The following is a 9,993-nucleotide window of genomic DNA, read 5'->3' as shown; positions in this document are numbered from 1 at the left end:
TGTCTCTTTCCCCATTTCTCCCTCCCATCCCCACCCCCACAGGCTGCATATAGTTCACTTTCCACATGGTGTCCGTGCATGCCACGGCTGTGTTCACCCTTTGTCCCTCCGTTTCTGGAAAGGACACCTTTTTATAATTCACTCCCACACGCCCTCGCTACGCGCTAGCCACAGCCCCGCCATTATACAACCTTACTTCTGCTGCCAAGCCCTCCACTGGCTCCTGAACTGCCTGGAGCTGAAAGGCAGAAGCCAGTTCTCTGCTGCCTGGGTGGACGCCATTAATGTGGAGCCCCTTGTCGGCAAGTGCAGAGAGCCCTGGTTAATACCTGCGTGGTAACACACACACACACACACACACACACACACACACACACACACACACACACACACACACACACACATGTGTGCACACCCCTTCCCAGCTTAAAAAGCAGGCCAGGTGGTTCAGAAGAGGCTGGGGGCAGGAGACCCCAGTTGGGGAGCTGCAGGACATTGCTTCACTCCCTTGAGCGCGTGAATTCAGGAACAAGAGCCTGGCAGAACGGTACCAGATGGCTCCATCCCATCCATTCCGGCCCCAGACACGAGGCTGCGGGGAAAAGGGTAGAGAGACCTTTCCCCAGTAGAGTTGGGGTACAGGCAAATCACATGGGCACGGAGCTTCAGGACCGAGACCCAGAATATATCCCTGCTGGGAGCCGGAGGGGAAGGGCTGCCCGGATTGGCTGGGCACAAAATGGCAACGCTAATGGAGTTTCCATTCTGGGCTTTAAAATGCCACGTAAAGGACAGCTTGCATTTTTCTCACTGAGCACTTTCACAGATTCTCGTGGGACTCGGGCCGTGGGCCTGCGCGGCGCCTCCCTCCCCATCAAGGCCGCAGTGGAGCAGAAGAGTTGGGGGGAATGGGGGCCAGGAGGTTGGGGAAGAAGCTTCTCTTCCCTGCCCATGTCTACCATCCTTTCTTGTCCAGGTCTCCATGCAAACACCAATCAGGACTTAGGGGGCTCCTGCGGGAGAAGTCAGGGCTGAAGGCCAGGGAAATGACCGTCACCCCGATGGCCACAAGGAAGGTTTGGAGCAACACAAGAGTGGGGACCCCTCATGCAGTCAGCCCTCTTAGTCCCTGAGGGTTCATTCCAAGACCCTCTGGATACCAGGCCCTTCCATGCTCAAGTCCCATGAACACAGTGGTGTTGTTTTTGCATAGAAGTTACCCCAGTACCTTGAGAGATGCCATACTGTACCTCAGTCAATGTTACTTTGTGTATACGTTGCAAGGTAAACATGTATGATGCAGGCCGGGTGCTGGTGGCTCACGCCTGTCATCCTAGCTACTCAGGAGGCTGAGATCTGAAGATCGCAGTTCAAAGCCAGCCCGGGCAGGAAAGTCCATGAGACTCTTCTCTCCAATAAACTACTCAGAACACCAGAAGTGGTGCTGTGGCTCAAGTGGTAGAGCGCTTGCCTTGAGCTGAAGAGCTGAGGGACAGCGCCCAGGCCCAGAGTTCAAGCCCCATGACCAACAACAACAAGAAGACAGAACATAGTTTCTTTTCTAAAATGACGTCAGTTCTGCTGGCTGGAGTGTCTCTTCCTCCTTCTAGTCAGGCAGGGACCCCTGCCCTGTATTTTCAGCTTGGGGAAGGGGCTTGGCTTGAAGAATGAGTGCGGTCAGCAGACCCCACCCACCCAGCCCAGCCTGCCTTTACCCCAAGAAGTACCTTGGACTTGCACCCATGAACCCAGGCTGTGGGCCGGGCCGGGGGCTCCAGAGCGAAGGTAGAGCTTCCTCTGGGCGCCAGGGAGGAATGGAGCAAAAGGGAGGCGGGTTCTATCTTTACAGGGCCAGAACTAATCCTCAGGGAGGGAAGTCAAGTTCTCATTGTCCATCCAGAGCCCTCAGCTCAAGGGCAGAACCGCAACAAACAGCTCCAGTCTGCCGGCCCAGCCAGGCCTCAGCCTCCTCACGGGCCGACCCAGAGAGCCGGGCCACAGGCCGCCAAGAGAAAACACCCCCTCCCCATGCACCGAGAGCGTCCTGCTCACCCAGGACAAACCTTCCTGATGTCACCCTAGCCACGGCTGGACTGTAATCGGTCCAGTTCCTGGCCTCTTGGCAGGCCTGCTCCTTCCTGACCCCCAGGACAGGTGCGGTGGCCCATGCCTAAAATCCAAACAACTTGGGAGGCAAAGATTGGGAGGCTCAGGCTTAGAGGACAAATCAAAAGTTCACAAGACCGCATCTGAGCCATCGAGCTTCTGTCGATGTACATGCAGAGGGTATGGTGCTGCCCACCTACCATCCCAGCCATGTGCGAAGTATAAACAGGAAGATCACAGTCCAAGTGCCATTGGCTCACGCCTGTCATCCTAGCTACCCAGGAGGCTGAGATCTGAGGATCGTGGTTCAGAGACAGCCCAGGCAGAAAAGCCTGTGAGACTCTTATCACCAATAAACCACCAAAAAGCCAGAAGTAGAGCTGTGGCTCCAGTGGTCCAGCACCAGCCAAAGGCTCTGGACTTGAGCTGTCACGGAGAGAGAAGGCTCACCAAGGATGCGGGGTGGGCCTCCCAGCACAGAAAGAGGCACTCACCACAAGGGGGCGCTGTGGACCTCTGGCCTCAGCCTCGTACCCCATCCTGCTCTGGTCACCCCACTGTATGACTGGGGCTGCACCACCTTGGCCTGAGCATTCTCTAGGTTTGGGCTGCTTGCTATTTCATTCTTTTTTTTTTTTTCTTTCCTTTTTAAAAGACCTTTATTGCCAGGTGCTTGCAGTCTGTTGACCTTTGGGGGGGGGGGGGAGGGAAAGTCACGTTATAAGCTCTTATTACGAATTAAAAATGAAGTTCTTAAAACTCTCAACCGGAGATGAAACTATTTGAAAAACCTTTAAAGGTGTATTGAGAAAAATCAGGCTTTAACAAAAAATACACGTTTGCTAGTTCTTATCATCATCATCCTAATAGATAACCTACCTTATAATTGATTCACAAACTAGCTGCCCAAGTCATCTATGAGAGAGAGAGAGAGAGACAGACAGACAGACAGAGACAGAGACAGAGAGACAGAGAGAGAGAGAGAGAGAGAGAGAGAGAGAGGGAATCAATCCTGGGGGTACTGGTTTAAAAAAAGAAGAAGAAGGTTCTAGGCCAGGCAACAGTAATCCTAGCTACTCAGGAGGCTGAGATCTGAGGATCACAGTTCAAGGCCAGCCTAGGCAGGAAAGTCTATGAGAATCTTATCTCCAGAAAACACGGAGTGGAGCTGTGGCTCAAGTGGTAGAGCACTAGCCTTGAGCACAAAAGCTCAGGAACAGCGCCCTGAGTTCAAGCCCCAGGGCTGTGCACCTGCATGCATGCGTGTGCGCACACACACACACACACACACACACACACACACACAGAAAATGAGATGTCCAGGGCACCCTTACTCGTCAAGAGAAAGGAGCATTGCAGCATTGCATCCTACTGCAGCGTTACCACACACAGAACAGCCCAGCCCCACCTTCAAACCCAGCTCTTGGCTCTTGGCCTGCACCCCAGTCTCTCTGAACACCGAGGGGCTCCATGCTGACGCCCCTCAGCAGAGGAAACCGCTTCACCAAGCACCGCAGGCTGCTGGGGCACAGTTTACAGAAGCCCGGCTGCAGCGGTGCCGGTCTCCCGAGCTTCTGCTCCAGCTGCCAAATGGCTCTGCTGGGGGAGCAAGAGGCCCCCGGGCCTCGCCTCAATTCTGCACAGAGAGGCTGGCGTGGAAAGCACACGCACGCACGTGTCACTCAAGAAGCAGGAACTGGGAAAGAGGTCCCACCGAGGCCCCGGCCCTGCGCCCCCTGCCTGTCAAAGCTGACCTCTGCGCCCCCTTTTATCATCTTTCCAGAGACTTCAATGCGTGAGTACACAGAGCTGGCTTAATGGAAGGCCACTCGGGCTGCTCTAAAAGGCTGTGTAAACTTCAGCCGTGCATCTGCTGGGCTCCAGCCTTGGTTCATTTCCTGCCCCGAGGACGGGTGCGGAACGTGACTGCTCCCGGCCCTGGGAACAGCTTTCAAAAAAGGAAAACTGTACCCTCCCCACCCAGGGACCGAAGAACCCCCTAAAAAGGACAATGCTGTAGGACTCCCTCCCTTCCTTGTCGGAAGGAAAAACAGTTGTAGCACACACTCCTTGTGGGGTTTCGTGGACAAGGCTGGCCTGGCCAGCTGCGGGTGACCTTGGAAAGTAACACACACATATATACATACCCCTGTCCTGGGGTCCCCTCCTGAGTGAAGTGGGGTGCTCATGGGTTGCCATGGGCAGGGGGGTGAGGTGGGGGACGTAGGATCCCTGAAGCCAGGGCTAGCTCTGCTCAGCCCTGAACAGCAGCTACAGCACTGGTCTACCATGGAGCCGGTGGCTCACGCCTGTCATCTGAGCTACTCGGGAGGCTGAGATCTGAGGATCACGGTTCGATGCCAGCCCCAGGGGAAGAAAAGGCCAGGAGACTTTCGTCTGCAACAAACTACTCAGAAAAAGCCAGGCATGGCGCTGTGGCTCAGGTGGTACAGGGCGAGCCTTGAGCAAAAAAGAAGTTCAAGGGCAGCGGCCAGGACCTGAGTTCAAGCCCCAGGACCGGCACAAACAGAAAATAAAAGCAGCAATGGGACAGGAGGGACCTCCCCACCCCCAGACCCAGAAAGCCCTGTACCCCCCGACACCATGATGGATGAATGGAGATGCAAGACCCCTCCACTCAAAGTCATTGACCCATCACCCCCTTGTTCCCAACCCCAGAAGGAAGATATCCCAACCACGCTGCCCACGACCTGGGCAGATCAAACATCCAGCCAGGTCTCTAAAGCCCCAGGAAGTTACTGACCACAGAGGCCTCTCCAAACAGGCCACAGTCCACCCTCCGCCACGGCTGATGCGACCGCACGGTCCTGCCGGCCCAGGAAAACGCTGTCCACAAAATAGGTCAGGTCTGCAGAGAAAGGGACTCGTGCCCGCCGCCGCCGCTGCCATGGTAGCAGACAAGGCCCGGCCCTGGCCCCTCGGAGGGGCAGCTTTCTCGTCTGGTAAATAGTGTGGGTCCGAGGGAAAGCAAGGAGCCTAGCATCCCCGTACCCCTGAAGCGCAGCTCCCCGGGGCCAGGGCAGACTGTCTCTGGGGTGGCCACTAAGCAGGTGGCAGGCACGAACCATTCCGGGCCTCTGCCTTCTCTGTACAGCGCCCTCCTAGCCCAGGGAGCTCCTGGGGAGCCCCGTGCCGGGGACTGAACCCCCAAAGGCTGCAGAGGTCTCTGGGAGCCCTGGTGTCCCTCCGTCCGGGCAGGGAGTTGATCACAGCCAGTGGCAGGGCTCGGGCTGCGTGGCGGGCTGAGCAGGGTCAGCTTGCAGGGTGCACACTGGGTGGTGGAAGGGTTCACCCGGCTCTGGCGGGCCCAGGCCCTTCTCAGGAGCTTGGCCTGCACCAGGGAAGGAGAGACACACCCCAACCTGGGCTGACCCTCTAGGAGGCTCTTTGGGGGAGATCTCTGACAAGAGGCTGGGACCAAGGTAAGGGCAGAGGCACCGACCGGGCCCTGGCAGGACCCCACGAGCCAGTCCCTCCTTCATTCCCTGCTGCCCACTGGTGTTGGGGAGAGAGGGTCATGCTGGGCAATGGCTTGGGGGGGGGTGTTGGAGCTCTTGTTGAGAAGTAGAGGGGCTGGGGGGGGGTGTTTGGAAGACCTCTCAGGGGGAGGGGAAGGGAGGAGAGGAGAGATAGGGGAGGGGAGGGGAGACAGGAGAGGGGAGGGGAGGAGAGGGCAGGGGAGGACAGTGGAAGGGAGGGGAAGAGAGGGGAGGGGAGGGGAAGAGAGAGGGGAGGGGAGGAGAGGGCAGGGGAGGACAGTGGAAGGGAGGGGAAGAGAGGGGAGGGGAGGGGAAGAGAGGGGGAGGGGAGGAGAGGGCAGGGGAGGACAGTGGAAGGGAGGGGAAGAGAGGGGAGGAGAGGGGAAGAGGGGGGGAGGGGAGGGGAGGGCAGGGGAGGACAGGGGAGGGGAGGAGAGGGGAAGAGAGGAGGGGAGGAGAGGGGAGGAGAGGGGAGGACAGGGGAGGGGAGGAGAGGGGAAGAGAGGAGGGGAAGAGAGGGGAAGAGAGAGGAGGGGAGGGGAAGAGAGGGGGAGGGGAGGAGAGAGCAGGGGAGGACAGGGGAGGGGAGGAGAGGGGAAGAGAGGAGGGGAGGAGAGGGGAGGGGAGGGGAGGGGAGGACAGGGGAGGGGAGGAGAGGAGAGGGGAGGAGAGGAGAGGAGAGGGGAAGAGAGAGGAGGGGAGGGGAGGAGAGGGGAGGGGAGGGGAGAGGAGGGGAGGGGAGGTCAGGGGAGGACAGGGGAGGGGAGGAGAGGGGAAGAGAGGAGGGGAGGAGAGGAGAGAGGAGGGGAGGGGAGGGGAGGGGAGGTCAGGTGGGCCTGTGTTACCCGTGACTCCGTCCCTCAGTCTGTCACCGAGTCCGTCCCTCTGGGCGCCGCCCCGCTCCCTCCCTCCCCCTCCCTCCCCGCCCCTTTCGGGATCCTCCGTCCTCATTGGTCGGCCGCGGCCCGGGCCGCCCGCTGGGGGCAGAGCTATCGGCCCGGCTCGGGCTCGGGCTCCGGCTCCGACGGGGGCGCTCAGCCAGCCGCGGGCTGGGGACGGCCGAGCACGGGCGGCCGCGCTCCGAGCGTCCGGGTGGAGATCGGGGACCGGCGGCGGCGGCGGCACGGGGCACCGGGCTCCGGGCACCGGAGGGGCGGAGGGGACCGGCCGCCCGCGGTGCCCGCGGTGCCCGCGTGCCGGGCTGGGAGGCGGCGGGACCCCGGGGCCGGCCATGGGGGCGCGGTGACGGCGGCGGCGGCCATGTACGGGGACGTGTTCAACGCCACGGGCGGCCCCGAGCCCGCGGGCGGCGCGGCGGCCACGGTGAAGGCGGAGGGCGCGCTGCCGCTGGAGCTGGCCACGGCGCGCGGGGTGCGCGACGGCGCGGCGCCCCGGCCCGACCTGCCCACCTACCTGCTGCTCTTCTTCCTGCTGCTGCTGTCCGTGGCGCTGGTCCTGCTCTTCATCGGCTGCCAGCTGCGCCACTCGGCCTTCGCCGCGCTGCCCCACGACCGCTCGCTGCGCGACGCCCGCGCGCCCTGGAGGACGCGGCCGGCCTAGCCGCGGAGGCCGGCCGGGGAGGAGGACCGAGGCGCCCCGCGGGAAGGTCGTGACCCCGGCAGCGAGACCCCGGGACGCGGGGTCCCTGAACCCCGCCGCGGAGCCGCGCCCGGCTGTCCTGGCTCGGCGCCCTCCGTGCGCCCCGGGCGCGGGGTCCCCGCAGCGCCCGCCGGACCCGCGGACGCACGCAGCAGCTTCCCGCCACGGCGGCGGCGGTGTGGGGAGGAGGGAAGAGACTGTGTCTGCACCATCGGGGACTAAGAGGACAAGGGGTCCGGGTGGGGAGGGCGGAGGGGGGCCGCCCCCCTCCCCTGCCCGCGCCCCCCCACCCCACCCCGCGCTGCTACAATAAAAAACCCACGGAGCTGAGACGCGGCCCGGCCGACCCCACTCATTCCGGGACGAGGAGGTGGGTGGATGCGAACCCGCGCGTGGGGGGGAAAGGAGGCGGCACCAAACTCAACCGGCCTCCCCCCCCCCGGCCCGGGCCGGCGCTGGGGGGGGGGCTCAGGTCAGTCTGGGGGGCACCTCCCCTGGAGTCCAGAGGTCAGTCCAGCCTTACCTGCTCCGGGAAGGTGGGGTTTTTTGGGTGGGTGAACTGCTCCCCGGTCTGCCAAGTGCGCTCCTGGTGGAGACCGTCTCTGCAGACATGGCCGCTGGCCTCCGCTGGCCTCTCAGCCTCCTGTCCTGGGGTGGGGGTGGCTAGCCCCCGAGAACCTGCAGGAAAAGAAGGGATGACCAGTGGGCCCTGCTCCAGCGGAGTCTTCAGGTGACTCCCTCCAAGTTAGCTCAGACACCCGGTGTCTGGGAGCTGAGCATCCTTCTGAGAGTCACCTGTCTTAACGTGGACACGGCCCCTGAGCATTCAGAGTAAATGGGATGTGACCCATGATCCCACCCAGTGACTCACAGTGGGGTCACCCGGGGCTGGGAGACGCTCCGGAGCAAGAGAAAATGGGGGGCTAGTCCCTGGTCAAATGTCCACAGACCAGTCAGAGCTAGTGACCCCCCCCCCCCGTTCTGCAGGCACTCAGGGGCTCTCCTGGCCCCTTTGTAGGAAGCAGTGGAGATGAGCAACTGGGTTTCCTTCCAGGCTAATGGTGCCAATTCTATCCAACCTCCTCCACCCCGGGGGATAAGGGCTCACAATGGGAGGGGGTCTGGCTGTCCACAGGCTGCTGGGATGGGGTGCCCTCAGCCTCGAGCTGGGGCAGGGAGAGGCAAGGGAGGAGGGCAGGTGCAGGTCATGCCTTTGCACAGAAGATGGCCACACCTGAAGGCACCACAGTGGTCATGGGCAGAGCACATCTCTAGGTCTAACTGTTGGCTTTAGATTGTCCAGCTCCGCCCCTCAATAGCTAAGGGACCCGGTGTCAAGTATTTGACCTGGACCTGTCTCCTCTTCCGTGCAGCGGGCCCTACATCACCTAGTTCTATGGAGGCTGAGTGTTAAAAAGAACACAACCAATGGAACACGGAGGCACAAAGCAAAGGCTCCCTCCAGGAAACACGGATGGACGGCTGCAAGTCCCAAGTAGTTCCCAAGGTGTCAGACGGACAACAGTTACCCAAGACTTAATCAAGTCATCAGTGCGCCGTCCCAAGGGGTTAACCAAGGGCTGTTCAGATGGGACAGGGTGTGGCCAAGTTCACGGCCGATTTCTAATCAGGCTCTGCGTGGGCTGCAGGGAGAGCTTACACATGCAGATGTTGGGCTGAATAAATACATCATGTTCCCCCACGACTCATCTACTTATAGAATGGCTGTTTGGGGTTGAGTCCTGAGGTGAAGCCCGGATGCTGTAGGTTAGTGTCCTTAGGAACATTCTCCGAAAGCTCTCACACGCATGCTCTCCCTCTCCCTCCCTCTCCGTAAGACGAGGTGGGCACTAGTGGCTTCTTGCCCATTGCGACACCACAGGATGAGAGGTCTCACCTTGCCCGACAGTGAGGAAATTAATTTCTGTCACTGGATGGTTATGATGGTGGCCCGAGCAAAGACAGGAAGCTATGTGGCAAGATCTGTGTAGGTACCAACCCCAACACGTGCCGGGAACGCCTTAGGGGAGACAGCACTGTGGATGAACATTAGACCTGGCGCCCACATGCTGTGTGTGCACTATACGCAGCCACAGAGTAGGTGAGCCGGAACACGTTGCGGATAGAGGTGGGGCGGCCGGGGAAGGGGGAGAGTGGAGTGGGCAGTGGGGCCTAGATACTAGAAACCAGAGCTGAGTTCTAGACGGATTCCTGACGCTCTGAGGACTGGAGGCTCAATGTGGAGTACAGGAGGCCTCCCAGGTGGAGTTGGCGCGTGTTGGATACACCGGAAGTGGGTGGTCTGAGCACGAGCTGCCATTGTTAACCAGGGTGCTTACCCCCAAAGGGATTCCTACCAGTTGGGACTCAGCCCTGGGGCTGTCACTGCGAGCAGGTGTGTGCCTGGTGGAGTGGAGCTATTCTAGATCTTTCCACTCTCCAGGCTTCAGGCGCTTTTCAGACGATCCCTTCCACGCCACACTGAAGTTCAATCAATACTACCTATATTTGGTTGTCTCCCAGGAAACGTCAATGTCAAGTCTGAGCCTCGTCTTTCTGTCTAAATTAGAGGCTCATCCAGTACTCTCAATTCCAATACATTGACGGGTATGGGCAACAAACGTGAGATTGCAAACTCTTCTTCTCCCTCCCATACACAATCTAGCATCTCCGGGACCCCACCCTTCTCCATCCAAACCCTCCTCCGCCAGCCAGCACGGCTGAAGCCCTCCCTTTCCAATCCCTAATCGAAGCACATCGAATCCCAGCATCAGGTGACATTCTGACA

General features: G+C 60.2%; 1 protein-coding gene across 1 annotated transcript; it reads left to right on the top strand.

The window, feature by feature from the left end:
- Window positions 1–6,720: 6,720 nt before the first annotated feature.
- LOC138807802 (small integral membrane protein 32) lies at window positions 6,721–7,477 on the top strand. Its single transcript, XM_069993567.1, has one exon. It carries the CDS (start codon window positions 6,867–6,869, stop codon window positions 7,164–7,166), a length of 300 nt encoding a protein of 99 aa, XP_069849668.1. The 5' UTR covers window positions 6,721–6,866; the 3' UTR covers window positions 7,167–7,477.
- The last annotated feature ends 2,516 nt before the right edge of the window (window positions 7,478–9,993 follow it).

Source organism: Dipodomys merriami, unplaced genomic scaffold, assembly GCF_024711535.1.
Source record: "Dipodomys merriami isolate MVZ:Mamm:240054 unplaced genomic scaffold, mDipMer1.0.p SCAF_434, whole genome shotgun sequence".
In the NCBI taxonomy this organism is placed as follows: Eukaryota; Metazoa; Chordata; class Mammalia; order Rodentia; family Heteromyidae; genus Dipodomys; species Dipodomys merriami.
The sequence above is the reverse complement of the archived record's forward strand: the minus strand, read 5'-3'. Positions and strand labels throughout refer to the sequence as shown.